The sequence below is a fragment of the Chiloscyllium plagiosum genome, unplaced genomic scaffold, assembly GCF_037043375.1.
Source record: "Chiloscyllium plagiosum isolate Xiang-an unplaced genomic scaffold, Cpla_swu_hap1 HiC_scaffold_12, whole genome shotgun sequence".
Lineage (NCBI taxonomy): Eukaryota > Metazoa > Chordata > Chondrichthyes > Orectolobiformes > Hemiscylliidae > Chiloscyllium > Chiloscyllium plagiosum.
Genome location: NW_028270150.1, coordinates 87,501,455 through 87,528,089, shown reverse-complemented (window position 1 = coordinate 87,528,089; position 26,635 = coordinate 87,501,455). Strand labels below are relative to the sequence as shown.

At 40.9% G+C, this 26,635-nt stretch overlaps 1 protein-coding gene across 6 annotated transcripts in view; it reads left to right on the top strand.

Annotated features, from left to right (window-relative positions):
- The window catches only part of fndc3a (fibronectin type III domain containing 3A), a 216,312-nt gene that overhangs the window by 21,139 nt on the left and 168,538 nt on the right, over positions 1 to 26,635 (top strand). For 5 of the 6 annotated variants that reach the window (XM_087993027.1, XM_087993026.1, XM_087993024.1 and 2 more), the window contains one exon: positions 9,132 to 9,264. In XM_087993027.1, coding sequence (XP_087849153.1) covers positions 9,172 to 9,264 — 93 coding nt within the window. In that variant the 5' untranslated portion in view covers positions 9,132 to 9,171. Of the gene's footprint in view, positions 1 to 9,131; positions 9,265 to 26,635 lie in introns of those variants that run through there. The other variant, XM_087993029.1, reaches the window with a different exon arrangement.

The following is a 26,635-nucleotide window of genomic DNA, read 5'->3' as shown; positions in this document are numbered from 1 at the left end:
TGCTCCACCCTCCGCTCTGACCTATCACCATCATCCCCCATCTTCATTTACTTATTGCCTCTAAGCTACCTTCCTCCTCAGCGCCAGCCCCCTCCCATTTATCTCTCAGCCCATTGGCAACCCCCCTCCCCCATTCCTGATGAAGGGCTTATGCCCGAAGCGTCGACTCTCCTGCTGCTCGGATGCTGCCTGACCTGCCGTGCTTTTCCAGTACCACACTTATTGACTCTGATTTTTGTAGTCCTCACTTTCTCCTGAAAGCAGTATATATCTTGTCAAAGCCCGGGGTAAGAGACGTGGAAGGTATTGTTCAGGCTAGTGAGTCATGAAAGCTGCAGAGTCCCCAAGTGGAAGATGAAATGCTGTCCTTCCAGCTTGTACTGAGCTCAAGACACAAACTTTGGCCAGGGAACATGGTGTGTTGAAATGGCAGGAAACTCTAATCTCAGGACCATTCTTATAGACAGGATGTAGGTGTGCTGCAAAGTGGTCACTCAGTCTGGTAGGGGTTTATGTGTTGAGGAACTGTATGTCTATCGTGATACCTGCAAACTGGAAATTTTGAAACTGACATTTCAGGATGGTTTTAGGGCTCTCCGTTTCCTCCTGCAATGGAGGCCTGAACCCATTCCCACTAACAACCACTCTCCTCTGCCTGAACGAGCTAATCCTCACTTTAAACAACTTCTCCTTTAACTCCTTACTTTCTTCAATTCAAAGGTGTTATGGGCACCCGCATGGGCCCAAGTTATGCCCGGCTCATTAAACAAAACAGAAATGAGGATGAAGGAAATCAGAAATTGTTGGAAAAGTTCAACAGATCTGGTAGCATCTGTGAAGAGAAATCAGAGTTGGAGAAAGGAGCAGAACTTCTTAAAGTGGACATGCCTAGAATGGATGTGGCAGAGAGTTAAATACTAAATAAAATGTCTGAGTTCTCTCCACAGATGCTGCCAGACATACTGAGGTTTTGCAGCAATTTCTGTTTGATGCCTGTCTCTTCATGGGTTTGTGGGACATTTCCTTGTTTCAAGTCTACTTGGGGCATCTCCCCACAAATCTTTCTCTGGTCCATCGATGATATCATTGTTGCTGCTTCCTTCTCTGTTTCGGAATTGGAAACATTGGTCAGTTTTACTTCCAGTTTCTATCCTGCACTCACCTTCTGGTCCGTTTTTAACTCCTCCATTTCTTCCTCGAATTCTGTGTTTCTGTTTCTGGGGACAGGCTGGCCGCCACCATCCACTATAAACACACCAACTCCCACAATTATTTGGACTATACGTTCTGATGTCCTGCTTCCTGTAAGGATTCTGTTGCATTCTGTCAGTTTCTCCATCTCCATTACATATGTCTTCTGAAGATGCCACCTTCCATGGGTGGCAGGGGGTTCTCAGATGCCGTCTTTTTCTTCAACTCAGAATTTACCAGCACCACAATTGACAGAGCTCAGAGATGTGTCCAGCCCATTTCCTGCACTTCTGCCCTCACCCTTTCTCTTCTGCACAACTGATGAGGTCTCCTGGTCCTCACTTTCCATCTCACCAGCATTGCATCTAAATGATCCTAACTCGCCATTTCTGCCTCTGGCAGAATGTCACCACAGGGAGATAGTTCTCTCTCCTCTCTTGTAAGCATTTTGGAGGGACAGTTCCCTCTGGGATGCTCTGTCCTACTCCTAACACTTCCCCACATCCTATGGCACCCTCAAGTGTACTATCAGAAGTTTGCCTGTTTATCACTTTCTTCCTCCAAAGCACCAGGCCACACCTTCCAAGTGAAGCAAGAATTTGTCTGAGCTTCACTCAGCCCAGTTACTGTATTTGTTGTTCACAATGTGATCATCTCTATCACTTCTATTTTGGGGAGGTGAAACATTGCCTGGGTGACTGCTTTGCAGAATCCCTATGTTTTGTCCATAAAAATGGCCCTGAGCTTCAATTTACCTGTCTCTTCAACACACCACCATGTTTCCGTGACAACATTGCTGCTGTCCTCCAGCAAGGCTTAGCATAAGCTGTCTGTCTTTTTGGGAACTCTGCAGTCTTTAGAAGTCAATATAGAGTTGAATAATTTTAGAGCCTGAACAACACCTTCTATGTCCTTGATACGCGTGCGTGCGCACCCACACATGTGCGCACGTAACCACCACAACCACACTTGAAGTGTTAATTCTGCTTTCTCTCCACAGATGCTGCCAGACCTGTTGTCTTTTTCTAGCAGTTTCTCTTTGTTTCACACCTTTAGCATCTGCAGGTCTTTTGTTTTTTTTTTAACGATTCTTCCTGGATGTTTTAATTTCTCTTTTCTGCGGACCTCTATAGAGGCAAAGGCCAACTGAAGATTCCTTAGGTTTCCCACATCATGCAAGCAGATTATTGTAAAGCCTTAGTTGTCTCTTGACTTCACAACTACAATGCATTCTTAACTTGTCTGTCTTGTATGGTTATTTAAATCTCTACCAGTTTCCTAACTTGCACCAAGTTCCATTTATCTATGCTGACATTTGTTGACTCCCAGTTAAACAATGCATCAATTACAGAATTCTTATTTTCCTTGTTTTAAATTCCTCCCCATTTCTTTAATGTCTTCCATTTATACCACGCTTTAAGACAATTATCCCCAAAGTCGGGGTTGGCACCTCCCCTGGAGTTGCGAACTGTGGAGCTTCCATTAAGTTATAATGGCTGTGCACCTGCTGTGATGCCTCTTTTCCCCTCACACTCCTATCTTTCTTGGTTCTTACTTAGGGATTGTGACAATCTTTAAACCTCAATGTTGAACCACAGTGAGAAAATGGTTTCGAGGTAGCGACCTAAGATCATTCTGACCTCTCCTGAGCATCCTTGATTTTAATTACACTGCCATAGTCACGCCTTCAAGTTCAAAGGTTGTATTCTTAGTAATTCCCTTCTTTAACTTTTTCACCTCGCTACTTCAGTTCAGTTGGTTTATGCAGCTGTTTAGAGTCTACCTTCTTGACTTGTTTTTGATCATATGGTCTAATATAGCCTTGGTTTTGTGTTAATTTTGTTTTAGCATTTTCCTGGAAGGTACCTTGGAATGTTTTAGTGTGTTAAAAGCAGTCTATATATAAAATTTGTTGGTGCTAAAAACGATGCATTGTTCAAGTTATAGGGTCATAGAGATGTACAGCATGGAAACAGACCCTTCGGTCCAACCCGTCCATGCCGACGAGATATCCCAACCCAATCTAGTTTCACCTGCCAGCACCCAGCCCATATCCCTCCAAACCCTTCCTATTCATATACCCATCCAAATGCCTCTTAAATGTTGCAATTGTGCAAGCCTCCACCACTTCCTCTGGCAGCTCGATCCATACACATACCATCCTTGGCGTGAAAAGGTTGCTCCTTAGGTTTCTTTTATATCTTTCCCCTCTCACCCTAAAGCTATGCCCTCTAGTTCTGGACTCTCCGACCCTAGGGAAAAGACTTTGTCTATTTACCCAATCTATGCCCCTCATAATTTTTTAAACCTCTATAAGGTCACCCCTCAGCCTCCGACACTCCAGGGAAAACAGCCCCAGCCTGTTCAGTCTCTCCCTATAGTTCAAATCCTCCAACCCTGGCAACATCCTTGTAAATCTTTTCTGAGCCCTTTCAAGTTTCGTAACATCTTTCGGATAGGAAGGAGACCAGAATTGCATGCGATATCCCAGCAGTGGCATAGCCAATATCCTGTATAGCTGTAACATGACCTCCCAACGCCTGTACTCGATATTCTGACCAATTTTTAAAAAAAGCATACCAAACGCCTTCTTCACTATCCTATCTACCTGCGACTCCACTTTCAAGGAGCTATGAACCTGCACTCCAAGGTCTCTTTGTTCAGCAACACTCCCCAGGACCTTACCATTAAGTGTATAAGTCCTGCTAAGATTTGCTTTCCCAAAATGCAGCACCTTGCACTTATCTGAATTAAACTCCATCTGCCACTTCTCTGCCCATTGGCCCATCTGATCAAGATCCTGTTGTAATCTGAGGTAACCCTCTTTGCTGTCCACTACACCTCCAATTTTGGTGTCATTTGAAAACTTACTAACTGTACCTCTTATGCTTGCATCCAAATCATTTACATAAATGACAAAAAGCAGAGGACCCAGCACCCATCCTTGTGGCACTCCGCTGGTCACAGGCCTCCAGTCTGAAAAACAACCCTCCATCACCACCCTCTGTCTTCTACCTTTGAACCAGTTCTGTATCCAAATGCCTAGTTCTCCCTGTATTCCATGAGATCTAAACTTGCTAATCTGTCTCCCATGGGGAACCTTGTCAAACGCCTTACTGAAGTCCATATAGATCACATCTACTGATCTGCCCTCATCAATCCTCTTTGTTACTTCTTCAAAAAACTCAGTCAAGTTTGTGAGACGTGATTTCGTTCGCACAAAGCCATGTTGACTATCCCTAATCTGTCCTTGCCTTTCCAAATACATGTACATCCTGTCCCTCTGGATTCCCTCCAACAACTTGCCCACCACTGACGTCAGGCTCACTGGTCTATAGTTCCCTGGCTTGTCCTTACTATCTTTCTTAAACAGTGGCATCACGTTAGCCAGTCTTCCGGCACCTCACCTGTGACTATTAATGATACAAATATCTCAGCAAGAGACCCAGCAATCACTTCTCCAGCTTCCCACAGAGTTCTAAGGTGCACCTGATTAGGTCCTGGGGATTTATCCACCTTCACCCATTTCTAGACATCCAACACTTCCTCCTCTGTAATTTGGGCATTTTGCAAGGTGTCACCATTTATTTCCCTACACTCTATATCTTCCATGTCCTTTTCCACAGTAAAGACTGATACTAAAATACACATTTAGTATCTCCCCCATCTCCTGCGGTTCCACACAAAGGCCACCTTGCTGATCTTTGAGGGCCCTATTCTCTCCCTAGTTACCCTTTTGTCCTCAATGTATTTGTGAAAACCTTTGGATTCTCCTTAATCCTATTTGCCAAAGCTATCTCATTTCTGAAGGCTTCCCATCTTCCAGCCGTCCCTTTACCCACGAACATCTGCCCCCAATTAGTTTTCGAATGTTCTTGCCTAATACCGTCAAAATTGGCCTTTCTCCAATTTAGAACTTCACCTTTTAGATCTGGTCTATCCTTTTCCATCATTATTTAAAATCTAACAGAATTATAGTTGCTGGCCCTAAAGTGCTCCTCCACTGACACCTCAGTCACCTGCCCTGCCTTATTTCCCAAGAGTAGGTCAAGTTTTGCACCTCCTCTAGTAGGTACATCCACATACTGAATCAGAAAATTGTCTTATACACACTTAACAACTTCCTCTCCATCTAAAACCTTAGACTGGCACTGCCATAGTATTATGTTTGGAAAGTTAAAGTCCCTTACCATAACCACCCTATTATTCTTATAAGTAGCTGAGATCTCCTTACAAGTTTGTTTCTCAATTTCCCTTTGAATATTAGGGGGTCTATGATACAATCCCAACAAGGCTATCATCCCTTTCTTATTTCACAGTTCCACTCAAATAACTTCACTGGATGTATTTCCGGGAATATCCTCCCTCAGCACAGCTGTAATGCTATCCCTTATCAAAAATGCCACACACACACCCCTCCCCCCCTTTCTCTCTTGCCTCCCTTTCTAACCTTCCTGTAGCATTTGTATCCTGGAACATTAAGCTGCCAGTCCTGTCAATCCCTGAGCCACATTTCTGTAGTTGCTACAATATCCCAGTCCCATTTTCCTAACCATACCCTGAGTTGATCTGCCTTCCCTGTTAGGCCCCTTGGATTGAAATAAATGCAGTTTAATTTATTAGCCCTACCTTGCCCCTGTCTGCCCTGACTGTTTGTTCAGTTGAGAACAGGAGTCAGTCTCAGATTGATCTCTTTCCTCACTATGTCCTTGGTTTCTACCCCCCCCCCCCCCCCCACCTTACTAGTTTAAATCCTCCAGAGCAGCTCTAGCAAATTTCCCTGCCAGTATCTTAGTTTCCTTGCAATTTAGGTGCAATCCGTCCTTCTTATACAGGTCTTTTCTACCCCAAAAGAGATTCCAATGGTCCAAAAATGTGAATCCTTTTGCCATACACCAGCTCCTCAGCCATGCATTCATCTGCTCTATCCTCCTATTCCTGCCCTCACTAGCTCGCAGCACTGGGAGTAATCCAGATATTACTACTCTCGAGGACCTCCTTTTTAAATTTCTGCCTCACACTATGTAATCTCCCTTCAGAATCTCAACCTTTTCCCTTCCTATGTTGTTGGTTCCAGTGTGGACAATGACTTCTTGCTGGCCCCTCTCCCCCGTGAGAGCATTCTGCACCCTCTCTGAGACATTCTGGATCCTGGCACCAGGGAAGCAACACACTATTCTGCTTTTTTGCTGCTGGCCACAGAAATGTCTGTCTGTACCTTGGACTAGAGAATCCCCTAACACAATTGATCTCTTGGAACCCGACGTACCACTCATGGCATTAGAGCCTCGACTATTAATCCAGACCCAGGTCATATTCTGGGGACTTGGATTCAAATCCCTTCATGGCAGATGGTGGAATTTGAATCAACTTAAAATCTAGAATTAATGGTTTAATGATGTCAATTGTTGGACAAACCCATCTGATTCACTACTGTCCTTTAGGGATGAAAACTGGACTCCTTACTGAACTAGTTTATATGTGACTGCAGACCATACAGTGATGTGATTGATTCTTGACTGCCCTCTGGGCGATTGAGGATGAGCAATATATGCTGGTATGGCAAGTGACTTCCAAATCCCATGAATAAATTAAAGTATACTTGCCATAGCCTTTTAACTAACTGAACCCCATACTAATACAATAATTGTGAAGAATTTACCAGATGTTATTGCAGCTATAGCTGAGCTAAAGCTCCCAATACGTTAAAGTACAACAGTGGTACTTAGTTTGTTCATATTGATGATCCATTGTAGCATTTTGTTAATTTGTTGGTTGTGGTGGTGGAGCATTGGGAGATGGATTTAACAGGTATTGGTAGATGCTGGAATCTATCAGCAAGGAGCAAAATATAAGCAAGTTCAATTAGTGTGGTACAAATAGTTGTATTGAATGAGTTGTAAAAAAAAAAGTACTGAAAGTATGGAGACAACTGGATTCGAAGGATTACTGCAAGTAGACTACATGTAGGCATGGTAGAAACTAGCAGGGGAGTACAAATTATGTACAGTACTGGAGAGCCATGGGCTGTAAAAGGATGGATGTAGTGAAATGCATAGAATCATAGTCTCTGCAGTGTGGAAACAGGTCCTTCAGCCTGACAAGTCCACGTTGACCCTTTGAAGAGTAACCCACCTAGACCCATTCCCTCTATCCTGTATTTATCCTTTCTGATGCACCTAACCTACACATCCCTGAACATTGGCCAATTTAGCATGGTCAGTTTGTTAAATATTACATAAAGACAACATAAAGAGTGGAAGCATGTCATTGGAGAAACCTGGGTGTCATTGGCTAAAGCTAAGCTGCTGATAAGAATTTGTGAAGACACGTGACATTATAAAACTAAGAACTGCAGATGGTGGAGATCTGAAACAAAAACAAATTGCTGGAGAATGCAGAGTTAATGTTTCTAATGAATAGTCACTAGACTCTGATTTCTTCCAGCAGATGCTGCCAGACCTGCTGAGTTTCACTAGCAATTTCTGTTTTTGATTCGTGATAAAACTGGTTTCTTATTTCCAGGTAAAACAATCTAATAGGGATAATAACTTAATAATAGGAAGTTTTATTTTTCCAAGTGTTGAATGAGGCTTGAATTATGATAGGAATAAAAGTCAGGGATTTTTGGATGTACCTCAACACTGAACATAAAACAAACAGCACTCAATGCTGACAAACATCTAAGGACATATTGAAGGAGATGAGATAGGTGAGCACATGCAGACAAGTAATAAGATTTCCAATAAGAAAAACAAAAAAAACATAAGAGTTAATATTTAAACTTTAGAAGACCAAACTTAAGATAATGGAGTCACTGGTACTTTGGATAACTAACTTTGAATAACTATGGATAATGAAGCCCCTGGTGACTGTTATAGTGTCATCGGCTATTAGGAAGAAAGTACCATTCATATACTGTTACATTCTCTTGAATGTACCAACAGCCAGTATATTTAAAAGAACTTAATTCAAATGGTCACAGTCAAAAATCAGAATACTTTGGATAGTGGGAATCTGAAATGAAAACAGAAAATGCTGGAAATAATCAGATCAGGGAGTGTCTGTGAAGAGAGAGAAAGTCTATGCTTCATTGGGGATGGTAAAAGTTAGAGACCTAATAGGATTCGAGCAACAGATAAGTGGGACAAGGACATGACATTGTCTGAGTGTAGAGATCTTTAGAAATCCCCCTTCCCAGAGACCGATGAGGCCCAGTCATTGAGTATATTCATGACTAAGATTGAAGGATTTCTAGATACAATATTAAATTTGCATGATAGCTCAGTAGTTAGCAAGCTACCTTACAACACGAGATTCAATTCCAGCCTTGTGTGTATGGAGTTTGCATGGCCTCCGTGTTTGCGTGAATTTCCTTTGAGTGCTTTGGTATACTCCCACAATCCAAAGATGGGCAGATTAGATGGATTGGGCATGCTAAATTTTCCGTAGTGCCCAGAGATTAGCAGGTTAGGTGGATTAGCCATGGTAAATAGGAGATTTCTGGAGTAGGGTGAGGATCTGGCTCTGGCTGGGATGCTGTTCGGATGGTCAGCATGGAATCGATGGGCCAAAATACCCTCTTTCTGCATGGTCAGGATTTTATGAAATAAATCAAGTGATATGTGGAGAGTATGGAAAAGAGATGTTGAGAAGATATGCCATGATCAAGTTGAGTGTTGGCGTAGACACAAGAGTCAGAATGGCCTGCTCCTATTTTACTATTTCTAATACAGCCAATGATCATCTACATTGAAGGTCTTGATCAAGCAGGAAGGTTATTGGATCCAAAACCATGAGGTGGTATTAATAGAAAATGTTGATATGAAGCACAGCCAGCACAAACCATTTTTGGATGAACGTAATAGATTTAACTTATGAAATACTATATTCAAATTGTTGTTGATGTTCAATTAAAATGCTTTTTTTTCTCAAATCAGGGGTTGGAAGAGGAATTGTGTGCACATTCGTACGCTGATAATGGCAGATAAACCAGCACCGCTTGAGGCAGCCTCACTTCTCAATGTTGATTTGTCTCTTCTACCTCCCCTGGTGAATGGGGATGGGACACAGGTAAGCAACACAATAAAAAAAAAACTACCCTCAAACATTCAATTTATCTAAACTATTGAGAACCTTTTACTTTCTAATTATTTTGCAATAAACCCCAGGTTTCTTCATCTTGGCATTCTTCTGTATCTGTATTGTTACTGAGAGTTTCAAACTTTTGTTTCTGATGATAGAAAGTCATTTGCATTGCAAAATTAAAGAGGAAACATTATTCATTTTTAATGCTGACCTGACACCTTTGCTACCTTTGTGTATGGATGAATAGACAATGTCAGAGCGATGAAGGGCTTTTGCCCAAAACATTGATTATCCTGCTCCTTGGATGCTGCCTGACCTGCTGTGCTTTTTCAACACCATACTATTGATTCTAATATCCAGCATCTGCAGTCCTCACTTTCGCCTAATGTCAGAATCATAGTACAAAGTAAAATAATACAAAAAAAAAGCTGACACTGGGAATGCCCAGCACACTTAACAGCTTTCCTTTTTAGTGAGATAATGTTTTGTGCTGTAGGGACCAATTCTGTATTAAGCACCTGGTATGCTCAAGTGCTCAATTTTGGCATGGTAGACTCTTGACACATTTTCAGCAGAGGAAGATGGTGGGCTAAAAAGCTACAGAAATTGCTGGTCTCTGTTGTGTCTGGGCCATGTTCTCGATTAGCTGAACGTTTTTTTTCATTTGCCTCTTCTAATAAGCTCTTATTGTAGTTCAGTGCCAGCTGTCACCTTGGAAAATAACAAGCAGGTTCCAATTTCTCATCAGATCTTTGAACTGCTTATTGCCACCTTTCTAGTGCAGCTGCTAAGGCAAGTGTCTATTTAGTGAGTGTCAGAATTCCGGCTGATATTGCAGCTCCGTCTGCTCCTTTCACTGCTATCGATTGAAGCGGAAGTCTGAGGCTTCACGTCCATTGAATTTGCCCTTTTGTATAATCCAACAGAAGTGAAACTTTCCAATTTCACTGAAAACAAATATCGATGTTCTTCCTCTGAGAAATCATTTCCTCATTTTTCCTTCTAACTTATTTCCCATCACTGTTATGCGTATCCACGAAGAAGTCCTCATTGACTTTGGAAGAAATTTGCTTAGTTTCAAAGTCATGATTCGTCTGGATGGAGTAGATAAGGAGAAGCTGTTTCTGCTTGTAAAAGGAACAATGACAAAAGGGCATAGATTTCAAGTGATGTGCAAAACAGGCAAAAGTGATGCAAGGAAAAATACCTTTTCATTCAGTGAGTAGTTAGGATGTGGAATGCAATATCTGAAAGTGCAGTGAAGGAACGTTGGATGACAAGATCTTGAACATCTAATCAAGAGGAAGAAGGAAGCTTACTTAAGGTTGAGGAGGCAAGGATCATATAGGGCTCTGGAGGATTACAAAGTAGTGAAGAAGTAACTGAAGACTGGACTTTGAAGAGCTAGAAAGGGGCATGACAAAGCCTTGGGTTATGGGATTAAGAAGAAGTCCAAGGCATTCTACACTTGCGTGAAGAACAAGAGGATAGCCAGAGTAAGGATAGGGCCGATTAGGGATGTTGGAAGGAACTTGTGCCTGGAGTTCAAAGGAGGTAGGGGAGTTTCTTAATGAATACTTTGCTTCAGTATTCACTAGTGAGAGAGACCTTGTCATTTGTGAGGACAACGTGAAACAGGCTGATATGTTTGAACAGGTAAGAAGGAGGATGTGCTGGAAATTTTGAAAAATATGAGGATAGATAAATCCCATGGATCTGACTAGACATACCCAAGGTTACCACTGGAAGCGAGGGAAGAGATTGCTGTGACTTCAGTGATGATCTTTGCATCCACGTTGTCCACTGGAGTAGTACCAGATGATTGGAGGATGGCATATGTTACTCCCTTGTTCAAAAAAGGGAATAGGGATAACCCTAGGAATTACAGACCAGTCAGTCTTACATCGGTTGTGGGTAAATTATTGGAGAGAATTCTGGGAGACAGGATTAATGATTATTTGGAAAAGCCTAGTTTTATTAGAGATAGTCAGCATGGCTTTGAGCAGGACACGTCATGCCTCACAAGCCTTATTGAATTCTTTGAGGTTGTAGCAAAGCACGTTGATGAAGGTAGCGAAGTGGACGTGGTGTATATGGATTTTAGCAAGGCGTTTGATAAAGTCTTCCATGATAGCTCATTCAGAAAGTAAGGAGGCATGGGTTACAGGGAAATTTGGTTGTCTGGATATAGAATTATCTGGTCCATAGAAGACAGAGGGTGGTAGTAGATGGAAAGTATTCAGCCTGGGGTTCCGTGACCAATAGTGTTCCACAGGGATCTCTTCTGGGACCTTTGCTCGTTGTGATTTTTGTAAATTACTTGGATAAGGAGGAGGAAGGGTAGGTTCGTAAGTTTGCTGGTGACATGAAGGTTGGTGAAGATGTGGATAGTGTGGAGGGCTGTTGTAGGTTGTAACGGGACATTGACAGGATGTGGAGCTGAGCTGAGCTGAGTAGTGACAGATGGAGTTCAATCTGGAAAAGTGTGAAGTGATTAATTTTGAAAGGTCAAATTTGAATGCAGATTACAGGGTAAAGGCAAGATTCTAAGCAGTGTGGAGGAACAGCGGGATCTTGGTGTCCATGTCTATAGATCCCTCAGAGTTGCCACCCAAGCTGATAGGGTGATTAAGAAGGGGAATGTTGTATTGGCGTACATTAGCAGAGGGACTGAATTTAAGAGCCATGAGGTTATGCTGCAGCTCTATGATGCCCTGGTTAGACCATACTTGGAATGTTGTGTTCAGTTCTGGTCACCTCATTATAGGGAAGATATGGAAGTTATAGCGAGGTCGCAGAGGAGACTTGCCAGGATGCTGCCTGGAATGGAGGGCATGTCTTATGAAGAAAGGTTCAGGGAGCTAGGGCTTTTCTCAGTGGAGACAAGAAGGATGAGAGGTGACTTGATGGAGTTGTACTAGATGATGAGAGGCATCGATAGAATGGATAGCAAGAGACTTTTTCCCAAGGCAGAAATGGCTATCATGAGGGGCATAATTTTAAGGTGGTTGGAGGAAGGTTTAGGGGAGATGTCAGAGGTAGGTTCTTTACACAGAGTGGCGGGTGCACAGGTTGCACTGCCAGTGGTAGCAGAGTCAGGTACATTAGGGACATTTAAGCAACTCTTGGACAGGCGTATGGATAATAGGAAAATGAAGGGTATGTTGTTAGTTTGATCCTCGAGGAAGGTAAAAGGTCGGCATTACATTGAGGGCCAAATAGCCTGTACTGTGCTGTAATGTTCTGTGTGAGTGGATTTAACTGAGGCATTCAAGAGGACATTAGATGATTTGATATTAGTATTTCTAAAGGTGTGGCGCAGGGGGAAGCTGGAAATTGACACAAGGTATTGGTGCTCATTTGAAGAGCTGGTGCAGGCTTGGCAGACTGAATGATTGTCTTCTGTGCATATTGGTTTTATTTGTTTGCTTGCAACCTGGAAAGATGATGATTAAATGAGATGGGCAATTAAATAACCTGAGTTTAATTTAATTATAATGACCATCAGAATTGAAAACGAGAGTTTGAGGAAATCTGAAGAAAAGGGGAAGGTTGTAAAAATACTTCAGTTCTGTCAGCACCTAAAAAGATTGGCTAATGTTTCATGTATTCCTTTGCCAGAGGGATGGGTAAAAGAACATCTGAAAGTCAAGAGTTGCCTGTTACAAATTAAAGGTGATTAATTTAACAGTTGGTTTCCTGATTTTAAAAGTAAACTGGAAAGTAATTTAAAAATTATGAATGAACTCGCTTCTCAGATTTGAAAGAATAAAGGTCGGATAGCAATTTGAAGTAGACGCTTCATCAGGAACAGTGCAACAGGTAGGAATATATTTGTACAGGGTGTAGGTTTGCTCGCTGATATCCAGACGTTTCATTACCTGGCTAGGTAACATCATCAGTGGCTACCTCCAAGTAAAGCGAAGCTGTTGTCTCCTGCTTTCTATGTATATGTTTGTCCTGGATGGGGTTCCTGGGGTTTGTGGTGATGTTATTTCCTGTTCGTTTTCTGAGTGGTTGATAGATGGTATCTAGATCTACGTGATTGGAGTGCCAGGTCTCTAGGAATTCTCTGGCATGTCTTTGCTTAGCCTGTCCCAGTATAGATGTGTTGTCCCAGTCGAAATGTTTTTTTTCCTCTGTGTGTAGGGCTACGACGGAGAGATAGTCATGTCTTTTTGTGGCTAGCTGGTGTTTGTGTATCCTGGTGGCTAACTTTCTTCCTGTTTGTCCTACGTAGTGTTTGTGGCAGTCCTTGCATGGAATTTTGTAGACGACGTTGGTTTTGTCCATGGGTTGTACTGGGTCTTTTAAGTTTGTTAGTTTTTGTTTGAGAGTGTTGGTGGGTTTGTGTGCTACTAGGATTCCGAGGGGTCTTAGTTTGGTTGTCATTTCTGAAACTTCTTTGATGTATGGTAAGGTGGTTAGGGTTTCTGGCTGTGTTTGGTCTGCTTGTCGTGGTTTGTTCTTGAGGAATCTGCGGATTATATTTTTTGAGTATCCGTTCTTCTTGAATACGTTGTATAGGTGGTTCTCTGTTTTCCGAAGTTTGTCTGTGCTGCAGTGTGAGGTGGCTTGTTGGAATAGTGTTCTGATACAGCTTCGTTCGTGTGTGTTGGGATGGTTGCTGGTGTAGTTAAGTATTTAGTCAGTGTTTGTCGGTTTTCTGTATATGCAGGTTTGTAGTTCTCCATTGTCTGTTCTTTTGACTGTGACGTCCAGGGATGCGAGTTTGTTGTCAGTTTCTTCCTCCTTGGTGAACTTTGTTGTGAGGGTGTTGTTGATGTTAAGTGTCTCTTCTATCTTGTTTCGTTTTGTGATGACAAAGGTGTCATCTACGTAGCGGACCCAGATTTTTGGTTTGATGGTTGGTAGGGCTGTTTGTTCTAGTCTTTGCATTACCGCTTCTGCTATGAATCCTGATAGCGGAGATCCCATGGGTGTGCCGTTGGTTTGTTTGTAGATTATGTTGTTGAAGGTGAAGTGGCACTCCAACCACAACGCCATAAACAAACACATAGATCTAGATACCATCTATCAACGCCTCAGAAAACGAACAGGAAATCACCACAAACCCCAGGAACCCCATCCAGGACAAACATATAAATAGAAAGCAGGAGACAACAGCTTCACTTCACTTGGAGGTGGCAACTGATGTTACCTAGCCAGGTAATGAAACGTCTGGATATCAAATCTACAGCTCAGCGAGCAAACTTACACCCTAAACCGCAACCTGAGCTACAAACCTTCACAAACCTTGCAAAAAAATATTTGTACAATTGATCAAAGTGGAAAAGTGAGTTTGGGTAGGGGATAATGACCAAAGAGGTCAAAATTACTTAATTTTACAAAAAACAGTAATTGAACAGATGGAAAGAAGCAAAAAGTGTGCTAAGTTATCTTTCACAGGTTGTGAAAATGGGCTTGAAATTCAAAGATAAAACAATTTATTGTTTGCTTCTTTTTGCTGTTGAACTATTGAATTCTGCATATATTATGCAGTTACCAAAATGTGGCATTCTTCTGCCATTGTAGCTGACTCATTATAACTCCCTGATCCAGTCTAGCAAGACATTCATTATTGGGGGTCGATATTTGCCAGCCATATTAGCCACAACTGTGAATAAACACAGTGGGGGAAGGCTGCTAAAAGGCAAATGTTGGATTGCATCAGAGATGAGCAGGGAATCCATGCCTTAAATAGCAAAGGAGGTGAAGAGCAAGAGGAAGGTGTGATGTTTTGTTGCTGGATGTAATCCTAACCATGAAGGAAGACCAAACCATTACTGAAGTCTGTGATCTTTGTGATGTCTAATTTTTGCAAGCCTGATGAATGTAGAATCAGGAGTGTGAAGAGAAGTGTGTAACAGAAGATGAAAAGTGGAATACCTTACCAGGTTCTGGATCGTCCTTTTAAAATTGGAGCATTTTTAACATGATTCACTGGTAGAGCACTGATATTATCCCTCTGATTTTTAGGATTTATGTGTAAGAGGGTCAAAGCCAGCACTGAAGCACCTACATAGGACTTGTTTGCTGCCTAAATCTGTAGGGTTGTATCAACTAAGGATTATAGGAATGAGGGTAGCTGTCAGACAGGTACAGCAGGAGGTAAACTTTTACTTAATTTTTAAAAATTTGTTCATGGGTTGTGGGCTTTACTAACTGGGCCAGCATTTACTACATCCCCCAAATTGCTCTTGAGAATGTGGTGCCTTCTTGAATCACTGCAGTCCATCTGGTGTAGGTAGATCCATGATGTTAGGTGGGAGTTCCAGGATTTTAATCTTCCAGCAGTGAAGGAACAGCAATATATTTCCAAGTCAGAATGGTGAATGGCTTGGAGGGGAACTTGCAGGAGATGGTGTGCCCATCAATCGGCTGCCCTTGCCCTTCTGGATGGTAGTGGTCCTGGGTTTGGAAGCTGCCAACTAAGGAGCCTCTGAATTTTTGCTGTGAATCTTGTGGATGGAATACATTGCTACTACTGTGCATTGGTGGTGGAGGGAATGAATATCTGTGGATGTAGTACCTGTCAAATGGGCTGCTTTGTCCTGGTTGGTGATGATTTTTCCAACTTTTTTTTTTGGAGTTTTGTTCATCCAGGCAAATAGAAGGAAAATTATTGGATTCATGATCTGTACATTGTAGATATTGGAGAGTCAGAAGGTTAGTCACTGCAGGATTTCTAGCACTGACCTGCTTTATAGCCACAGTATTTATATGCCTGGTCCAGTTCAGTTTCTGGTAACCCTCCGTATGATGATACTGGAGCAATTGGTGATAGTGATGCCATTGATTTTCAAGGGGCAATTCTCATGTTGGAGATTGCCATTGCTTGGCATTTATGTGGTGAAATATTACATGCCTCTTCTCAGCCCAAGCCTGGTCCAGGTCTTATTGCATTTGGATATGGACTGCAGAGATGTTCTTCAACTGAGATAATCTATGTCCAACAAACACAACCATCTACCTTTGTGCTTGGAATGACTACAACCAACAGAGAGTTTTCAACCTGACGCCCATTTTGTCCCACCTCCTATGCAATTCAGCTCTATGTCTGCATTCCATGTTTGAACCAAAGCTGTAATGAGGTCAGGAGCTGATGGGCCCGAGCCCAGCCCAAACTGAACATTGGTGAAAAGATTTCTGAAAAGCAAGTGTTGCTTGATAGCAGTGTTGATTACCACCTCCATCACTTGAGAAAAAAACACACTGAACATCATAGAGTTTGTAAACTTGGAATATTGTGGACATTACTTCAACTGAACTAAGTGAAATTTCATAGCTTGAATGTACAGTCCTGATTTAGCAGAGCGATGATTTTTCAGCTATTTCAAAGACCATCTGGCAGAAAATATTAGATCCCCAGGTTCAGTTTTACAGTAATCCCTGCCGTAATCTGTTAATTTGAATCTTCCTTTGTTTTACTTCAGTAATAGAAAAATAATGTGTGTTAATGGCCTAAGAGCAATACCAAATAGAATTGAAATGAAATAAGGCTAGAAATTATTGAATTCAATATCCAGTCAAGTGCAAGATGTAGCATTGGAGAATAAACTGCTGCCCAGCAGTCAATAAAACCAGGTTGTTTGCTTCATCTTACAAAATCATTGTAGTCAGTGATTCAGTCACTTATAATGGTTGTGCATGCAGAATTTTAATTAATTAAGGAGATTAATATTAAATTAAAATAATCAACTTAATTGTAAAAGAGATCTTTTCTATGAATTCTTGGTGTAGTACCATTAGCCAATGTCAAAAGATAATGATCTGATCAATTTGTGCCCTTTATGTATTTCATTCTGGTTAAGTCAGAAGGTTTACTTAGTTTTGAATGAAAATAGAATTTTTGTAATGTAGGTAATTAGAATTTATGCAGCATTGGTGCAAACTAGTTGTTTTTTAATGTAACGTGTTGGTTTGTTTTTCATTTTTTGTTTGTCATTCAGCTAATTTATTAATTTATCTGATTTGATAAAGTTAGAAGTATAAAAGTAACACATTAACTAAACAGATTACAAAATTGTGCTTTAGAAAATGTGTCAAAGCAATTAGTATGTTATAGCACAGAAATTCAAGAGCTAATGCTGTTTTCAAGCTGTAGTTTCAAATTTCACCACCACCATGAGGAATATGTTGATTGTCTACCACTCTTAACACAAAGACAATTACGAAGAACAGAAGTAATCTAGCAGCAGATGCTATCTGCAGTTGTTGATTTGGTTGCTGTGGTGATGATGTATTCATGTGCAACGGGAAGCTGTTTGTGCGTGGACTAATTTGATAGGAAGTGAGGCTCGAGGTAGGTATTGATGAACGTAGTGATAATTGGTCCTACCTTTTGCATCCTGTCTTGACATACATGATGTGAAACCATAGCTGGGACACCATTGAAATGAATTTGATGCAGTCAAGTACTGTATTTTAGGTTAGGATTTTCTTATCATGGAGTCCAGGCCTGATGTCCTAATGTCAGTGAAACTGCTTTAGGGTTTAGTGAATGGAACAGATTGGAGCATCTGGCGAATTGATTGTTGAACCTTCTTGCAGCCTGAGGGATAGTAGTATCACTAGTTGAATGAAAAAGATGCGGGCAACAGTAAGTGAGGCTTTGAGGTTTATCAATCGCTTAATCAAGTTTGCCACAACAGCAATTTAGACCCTAATTAGACCTGTCAGTAAGTGCTTGGTTTAATTATACATTTCTGCTCAGTATTTTGTACTCCTACAACATTTTGCATTAGGAGCCTGTCAATATGCATGTTTATGGTTTTAATTATTTCCTGACAAATGTTGTAGTTGACATTTCCAATACAAATTTTCTTGTAATGATGACTATAAGCTGCTATTTCTGCTAACACAGGAAGTCTCATAATTCTCATGAAGCCATATATTGCTTCAAACTAATAATAAAGGCCACATCTTTTAAAAATCTTTGGAAATTAGTTCTTCAAAAGTAACTACTTTATTCCCATTTAGCACTCACATAATTGGGCTTGGGTGATACTGTTTCTTATGCAATTTAAATCTTTGATTTTGTTGTAATGTAGAGGCGTTAACACAATTAAATTATTCATTAGTAAATTTGTTTTTAATTTTCAACATTTTGGGTATGCTTCAACCTCCAGATCGTGCTGTTCAAAATTCATTTAAATTGAATACAAATTGATTAATGTATGGGAAGAAAACTAAAAAATCCCTAACTTTTTTGTGATCAGTAAACATTGTGTTATTTACTTCATTTCATCTATCCCTTTTATGTTATAATGTTCTTTTGGAAATTTTTGTTGTCTTTTTACAGGCAATAAAATATATCATAGACAACATTCAACTTTTTCAAAGACCAAGTATGCAAAGTGTTAATAGGATGCCAAATTGTGATTGATATTCAGGGTTGCTTCAATATAATTTAGATTCAGAATTTGCTTATGTTGAACATATGAGGAAGAGTTCAGTTTGTCTTGTATGCTGCACTAATTGAGATTAAACTAACTAAATACGTTATAATTTCAAAATATATTTAATATGTATATGATGTAATCTATATTAAATTAAAACAGTAAGGAGAAAAAGTTTCAAACACACAGGCTATTTATATGACTGGTTTCAGAAAACTTGATATTATCCGTGTTACTACATTTTTCGAACCCTTGCTGAGAAGCTGATGTCACAACTCCCCAGAGGGCGTGCATTGAGCGTAGCTTGTTAAATCTGGTTTACAAGTTTAAAATTCAAATGTATTTAAACTGAAAGAAAATGTACAGCTAAATGGTCATTTTGTGGCTCTGCTTCTTCCATCGTCTATATGCGACTCACTTGGTGTTGACCAGCTTATTTACTTTGCTGAGTGACATGTTAAAAATTATTTTGTCTCCAAAGACTAGTCAACAAAACAAATGGTAATTACCAAACTGGCAACATACTAACTTGAATTCATTGGATATAAGCATCACTGGCAAGGCCAGCATATGTTATCTAACCTTAATTACTCCATGAAAGTAGTGGTGGTGAATTGTCTTTTTGAATCACTGCAGCCCATGCAGTATAAGTGCACATGGTGCTATAAGGAGTTTGTTTCATGTGATACTGCAGAAATAGTAATGTTGTTCCAAGTTAGGATGGAGTGTACCCTGGAAGTGATGGTGTTCCCATGTGTCTCTTTCCATTAACTTTTATTTGGCAGCAATCACCGGTTTGGAAGAAGCCTTGGTGAGTTTCTGTTGTGCTGCTTGTAGATGGTTCAAATTGTTTTTACAGTGCACCAATCTGTGATGGAATGACAGTTTAATGATTTTGGAGGCAATAAAGTGTGATGCTGGAAAGAGCACAGCAGGTCAGGCAGCATCTGAGGAGCAGAAGAGTCAATGTTTTAGGCTTAATCCTTCATTAGGACAGGGCAGAAGGAAGGGGGCTGAAAAATAAATATGGGGGGGTTGTGGCTGGGGGGAATGATAGGTGGATGAAAGTTGGAGGTGATTGTGATAGGTCGGTGTGAAGTGTGGAGTATGTAGGTGGGAAGGAAGATGATCAGGTCAAGAGATTGGAGCCAGTCGGAGAGTTGGATCTGGGTTGGGGTGGGGGAAGGGAGATTTGGAAACTGTTGAATTCAATGTTGAGGCCATGTGGTTGTCTCTTGTGGCAGACGATGAGGTGTTCTTCCTCCTAGTTTGGGTGTGGCGCACCTCCATTTATTTCTCTGCCCCTTTCCCCTGCCCAGTCCTGATGAAGGGTTAAGCCCAAAACATTGACACTCTCTTGCTACTGAGGTGCTGCTTGACCTGCTGTGTTTCTTCTAGCATCACACTTTATCAAAGTTAAAAATCGCACAACACCAGGTTATAGTCCGACATGTTTTTTTGGAAGGACAAGCTTTTGGAGTGCTGCTCCTTCATCAGGTGGTTGTAGAAGTTGAGGTCATGCTCGCAGCATTTATAGCCAAATAAGTCCAGTGTTATGGAGATGTGATACAGTATATAATCTTAGATTAAAACTTTCATCCTTTTATAATGAGATATGCTGATTTCTGTTCTTTGATATGTAAATTTCAGAACTACTTTTAAATTACATTCTCAAGATAGCTCAGCTTTTTAAAAAATAGGTGTGACGTCTGTCTGTGTCCCAATGCTACATCAGACTGATAACCCTCACTATACAGAGGAACCTCGATTATCCGAATACTAATTATCCGAAAATCGGATTATCCAAAGGAGATCTCGAGGTTCCGATAGAAACATTACGTCAAAGACGTGTTTCCAACAGTGATCGCGTCTTTTGTTTACAATGATTAAACAGGCACCGTCTCCAAATGACTGACCTCCCACCCTCGCTCTCTCCCTCCCCCCCACTTTTCCCTGGAGCTCTACACAGGGGTGTACCCTAACGCTCACCCCAGATAATCAGACTAACATTGTCCTGTACCTTGGATGCTGCCTGGCCTGCTGTGTTTTTCCAGCACCACATTTTTCAGCAGAGGTGGAACCTGTCAAAAAGTTGCAGTAAATAGCTGTGTGTGTGAGAGTGTGATGGGGTATGTGTGAGTGGATGCGTATGTTGGTGTAAGTGCAGGGGGTGTATTTGTGTGCATGTGAGGGAGAGTCTGCCTGGGTGTGAGAGTATGTAGGATTGTGTGAGAGAAGGTATCGTGCAGTGGGGTCACCTGTAGTGTGACATGAACCCAAGGTCCCGCTTGAGGCCGTTCCCACAGGTACGGAATCTTGCTTTCAGCTTCTGCACAGCCACTCTGCGTTGTTGCCCGTCCAGAAGTCTGTCTTGGAGGATGGTCACCAGGAGGTCCTAGGCTGAAAGTCCCGGACCGCTGAAGTGTTCCCTGACTGGAAGGGAACACTCCTGCCTGGTGATTGTTGTGCAGTGTCCATTCAATGTCTGCTTGGTCTCGCCAATGTACCATGTATCAGGGCAACCTTGCCTGCAGTGTACGAGAAAAACCACGTTGGCTGAATCACATGAGTACTCGCCACATACATGTTGAGAGGTGACTCCACATGTAATGGTGTTACCCTTGTCGATACTCTGACAAGTCTTGCAGTGGCTGCTTTGGCAGGGTTGTACTAAAGGCTGGGCAATTTAGTACGAATCATGATCTGTTTAAGGTTTGATAGTTGTTTAGAGGCGAGAAATGGAGGCACAGGGTAGGTCTTGGCGTGGTGCTCAACCTCATCTATAATGTGTTGCAGGATGTGAAGAACATGGCATAGTCATTTAGTTCCTGGGAAGTATTGGACAACAAAGGGTACCCTGTCTGTTGCAGTCTCTGTCTCCTGAGGAGGTCATTACAGTTTCTCGCTGTGGCATGTCGGAACTGGCAGTCGATGGGTTGAGCATCATACCCTATTCTTATGAGCGTATCCTTGGGCACTTTCAAGTGTCCGTCACATTCCTCCTCATCTGAATAGATCCTGTTTATGTGGAGGGCTTGTCTGTAGGGGATGGCTGTTTTAATACGTTTCACGTGGAAGCTAGAGAAGTGTAGCATTGTGAGGTTATTTGTGGTTTTGCGGTACAGTGAGGATGTAATTTAAAAGAAGTCCTGGGATTTACATATCAAGAAACAAAAACCAGCATGTCCCTTATAAAAGATGAAAGTTTTAATCTAAGATTGTTTACTGTATCACCTCTCTATTGACACTGGACTCATTTGGCTATAACTTCTGCGAGCATGATCTTAACCTCCACAACCACCTGATGAAGGAGTGGTGCTCTGAAAGCTAATGCTTCCAAATAAACCTGTTGGGCTATAACCTGATGTTGTGTGATTTTTAACTTTGTCCACCCCAGTCCAATACTGGCACCTCCAAATCATGGTGACCATCAACACTTTATCGAGTCTGACTTCTCCAGCATCTGCAGTCCTTAACTATCTCCTGTTTAATGTTTTTAAATAAGCAAGCAGACTGTTTTGTTCTAGCTGATTGCATTCTTAAATGATGCTGGAGCTTCACTCAAAGAAGAAAATGTAGTGTATGTTATTGCACTCTGAATTTGTACCTTGTATGTTGTGGAAAGGCTTTGGGGAGTCAGAAGGTGAGTTACTCGTTACATAATTCCCAGCCTTTTTGAAGCACAGTATCTACGTGCCTGGTTTGGTTAAGTTTTTATGATCAGTGCCAATCTTCAGAATATTTATGATGTTCAATATTGGCTGCTTATTTTGAACAATTAATCACATGAGCGCAGCAGTGCAAGAATATTTATTTCAGAGCATATATCTGGAATGAAATAATGCTATTTATCCCTCAAACGCACTCCTGAGTCATATAGTGCCAATGAAAATTAATTGCTCTCTCGTGGATTTTACTTGCACATCGCCCATTGAACTTCGTTTTCTTTTAAAGAAAGTCACTTCCTTCCTGTAAATAAAATGTAAGCAGTGCTTACTTGCTGCAGAACTGTCAATATGCTTTCTCAGTAGACACTTATCCAGCCCAATTTAAAGGTGTTGATGTTGAATCATTTACCCATTCTGGGTATCTTTTTCGTATGTCTATTAATCTGTAGGTAAAAGTTTTGTTCTGATGTCAAATTTAGCAAATTTCATGCTTGTATCTTTCACTCATTCTTCCAAGCTTAAAACAAGGGTAATTGTTTCAAGTTTCTTTTTTATTTGATTATTTTAAAGACACTATGTAATCTTCTTCCAAAAAAGAGATTGCTGGAGAAAGTCAGCAGGTCAGAGAGAGAGAGAGAGAGAGAGAGAGAGAAACTCGCTTTCATTGAGACGTGTTGGAGAGCTGCCACAGGCCCGGGACACAATTGTTGACCAGGCAGCACAGTGGTGTGTTGAAGTGGCAGGCAACTGGGAGCTTCTTGTTCACCACTATTACTTCTGTTGTCACTGGTAGTGTTTGACAAGGTTTTTGCCAATACCCACTTCCACAGCCACATCTCATTCCTCTGTGTGAGCTTCTAGTTGTTTAGGCCCGCAACATGTTTCCTGGCCACTATTATTGTCTTGGGCCAGCTGCAGTGCTTCAGCAAGGCTCAGTGTCAGCTGGGAAAATAGCATCTTATTTTCTGCTTGGGGATCTTGCACCCATCAGGATTCAATAGAGTTCAATAATTTTAGAACCTGAGCACCTCCTTTCGTGTCCTTTACCCATCCTACACTCCAGGCCCTATCATCCTTTGGGTTGCTTGCAGCTCAGCCGACCCATTTTCTCCTACTACAGTACCCATTATCAGCTTTTCGTTCTCTCTAGAATACTATCATCCATGCCTTTTTCTTCCTGTCATTCTGTCTGTCTAAGTTCCAAATGCATTCACCCCTTTTCTTCCCCCACTGTCTCTTGAGCAACCATAGTCTTTTTTTTTCTAACAGCAAATTATACAAGCTTGAGTTGTTCCTCAAACTTAGTTCCAAAAGTGTAAAACCGTTCTGCTCTCCCTTCTCAAACTGTCTTTTTCTAATCTAATCTCTTTCCAATTGCTAATGATCAGAAATTGCCATTATTTAAATTCTCATTTAAGTAAATATAATTAATTTTTAAATGTTAGCATGTTTCATAGTATGATAGAAACTTTGTCACATATTGTGATCTGAGAAAAGAACCAGGTGAAAACATTACTATTTATATTTTCTGATTGGCATAATTTTCCTTTTATTCTTAGGCCATTCTTCAGTGCATGTTTGTCAACTGCTTCACAAACCAGACTTCCCTGCTGATCTCAATAAAGCAGCTTCATTGAATACCTGTTGCAATTTCAAATCACTGTATTTACCTTTTTAAACTTTGCCCAATAGGTGACCTCCTCAAACAAAATTGCTATCAGATGTTGTGAGGCATGACCTATTTTGTAACTGTGCTGACTTCTCTCTAACACTGCCTCAGCTCTTTAACTGTTACTTTTATAGGATTGTGTGCAGTGTGCTCCACAACATGCAAATCACCCTTGAAAATTCATGGACTGGATAACCAATAAGGGAAAGTTATTCCCATAAATAGAATGGAAGAAAATAGTGAAGAACTTCAGGCTAGTCACGAGTGAGCCTACCAGCAGCAAACGCTACTGACAAACAGCCTGTGGTTGAAGAAGCTGTACACAGTTAGAAGGTCAAGACAGGAAAAAAACATGCAATATGGCAAACATTAGTGGTAATTCAGAGTCACGAAAATGTTAAAGCCCAAAAAAATCAGCAATAAGGGAGAAATAAACTGAGGGCACACTAACATACAAACTGACAGTAAGAGTTTTTTTAAATATACGAAAAGGAAGAGTGAGGCATAAGCCACTCAGAGAACAATCAGAGAATCCCTACAGTGTGGAAATAGGCCCTTCAGCCCAGTAAATCCACACCGACCCTTTGAAGAGTATCCCACCCAGACTCATTTCCCTCTTATTCCACATTTACACCCAAGGCTGAGAAAATAATAATGAGCAGCTAGGAAATGGCAGAAGAGATGAGCAACGGACACTAATAGCATTCACAAAAAAACTAAATAATCAAAGGGCTAAAGGGGGAGGAAAACATACAAAAAATCACTAGGAAAACTAATAGGGTTAAAAGATGTTAAGTCCCCAAGACCTAATGAGTTGTATCTTAAGACTTTAGACTAAGATAGTGGATGCATTGGTCGTAATTTTCCAAGAATCCTTAAATTCTGGAAGAGTCTGAGGATTGAAAAACTGCCAATGTGATTTCTTTATCAAAAAGGCAGGGAAATATAAAATACATAGTAATAGGCCAAATAGCTTAACATCAGGCATTGGGAAAATGCTAGAGCTTATTATAAAGGATGAAACAGCACAGCATTCAGAATCACATAAGCAGGATAGATAAAGGTGAATCAGTGTGTGTAATTTACTTGGATTTCAAAAGGTAATCGATGAAAACTGCACATAAGGCAACTTAATACGAGAACCCATGGTGTGGGGCTAATATGTTTGCATGGATAGAGGATTGACTAACTATTAAAATACAGACTTGGGATAAACTGGGCATTTTCAGGATGACAACCTGGAATGGGGAGCCACAGGGATCAGATCTGGAGCCTCAATTATTTTCTGTATTATATATATAAAACATATGACTCAGATGATGGAAGTGAATGTACTGTTATCAAGTTTGCTGATGACACAGTAGTTGGGAAGGCAGGAGTCTATAGAGAAATACCGACAAGTTGAGTGTTTGGGCAAAAATTTGGGTGTCGAAATATAATGTTGGTAAGTATGAAGTTATGCACTTTGGCAGGAAGAATAGAAGAGATGAATATTATATACATTAGGAAAGCTTTAGATTTAACAGTCTTTGTATCTGAAGCACAAAGTGTTGATATCAAGGTTCAGCAAATATTGGGGAAAGAATATGGTTGGCCTTTGTTTCAAAAGAAATGGACTGTTAAAATCGAGAAGCTTTGCTAAAACAGCACAAGGCACCATTCAGATCACAGCTGGAATACTGTAAACATTTTTGGTCCTCTTCTCTAAGGCAAGATATACTGACATTGGAGGTAGCTCAGAGAAGGTTCACTCTCGGTTGATCACTGTTACAGAGGATTTTCTTATACGGAGAAATTGAGTAGGATGGGCTTGTGCTCATCAGAGTTTAGAAGAATGTGAGGAGACCAAGAATGAAGCATATAAGATTCTTAATAGGTTTGATAGGATAGATGTGGAGAGGTTGTTTCCCCTTGTAGGAGAATCTAGGACCAGAAGGCATAATCTCAGAGTAAGGAGTTTCCCATTTATTACAGCAATCAGGAGGATTTATTTTTCTGAATGTAGTGAATTTTTGAAATTCTTTGCTGTGGAGGGTTGTCAATGCTGGTTCATTTAGTAAATAAATTCAGGCCTGATTTTAGATGGATTAAGGGAATCGAGTGTTATGGGAATAAAGCACAAAAGTGAAATTGAAGATTTTCATATCGGCTATGATATCAATGAATAGTAGAATAGACTCAATAACTTGAATTGTCTACTTCTGCTCCTACGTCTTAAGGCCTGATCAATGCTGGCAGCGAGGAAGTCATCAGAGACTGTATTTTTGGTGCCAGATGTTGGGAGTTGTTGGTGAGGAAGCAGTGATGAGAGCTGTCTTTGGCCAGAGAGGGAGCCTTTTATTAGGCTGACTGTTGAGGTCAGAGGGATCTTTTGATAGCTCTAAGATTTCTGTTTGTGGATCCAGGGTGGGAACATCAGCCAAAGGAAGTGACCCCAAAGAGGTATGAGAGGGAGGAGGCAGCTGCAGAAAATATGTGTTCATGCATGTGTTCGGGTGGGGAAAGGAGGAAGGAAGAAGAGCAAAGAAGAGAGATAAGTTTTAAACCTGTTAACAAATGAATGTTCAACTAATTGGAATCCAGAAAGCTTAAAATCACTGAGGTAATGTATTCTATTC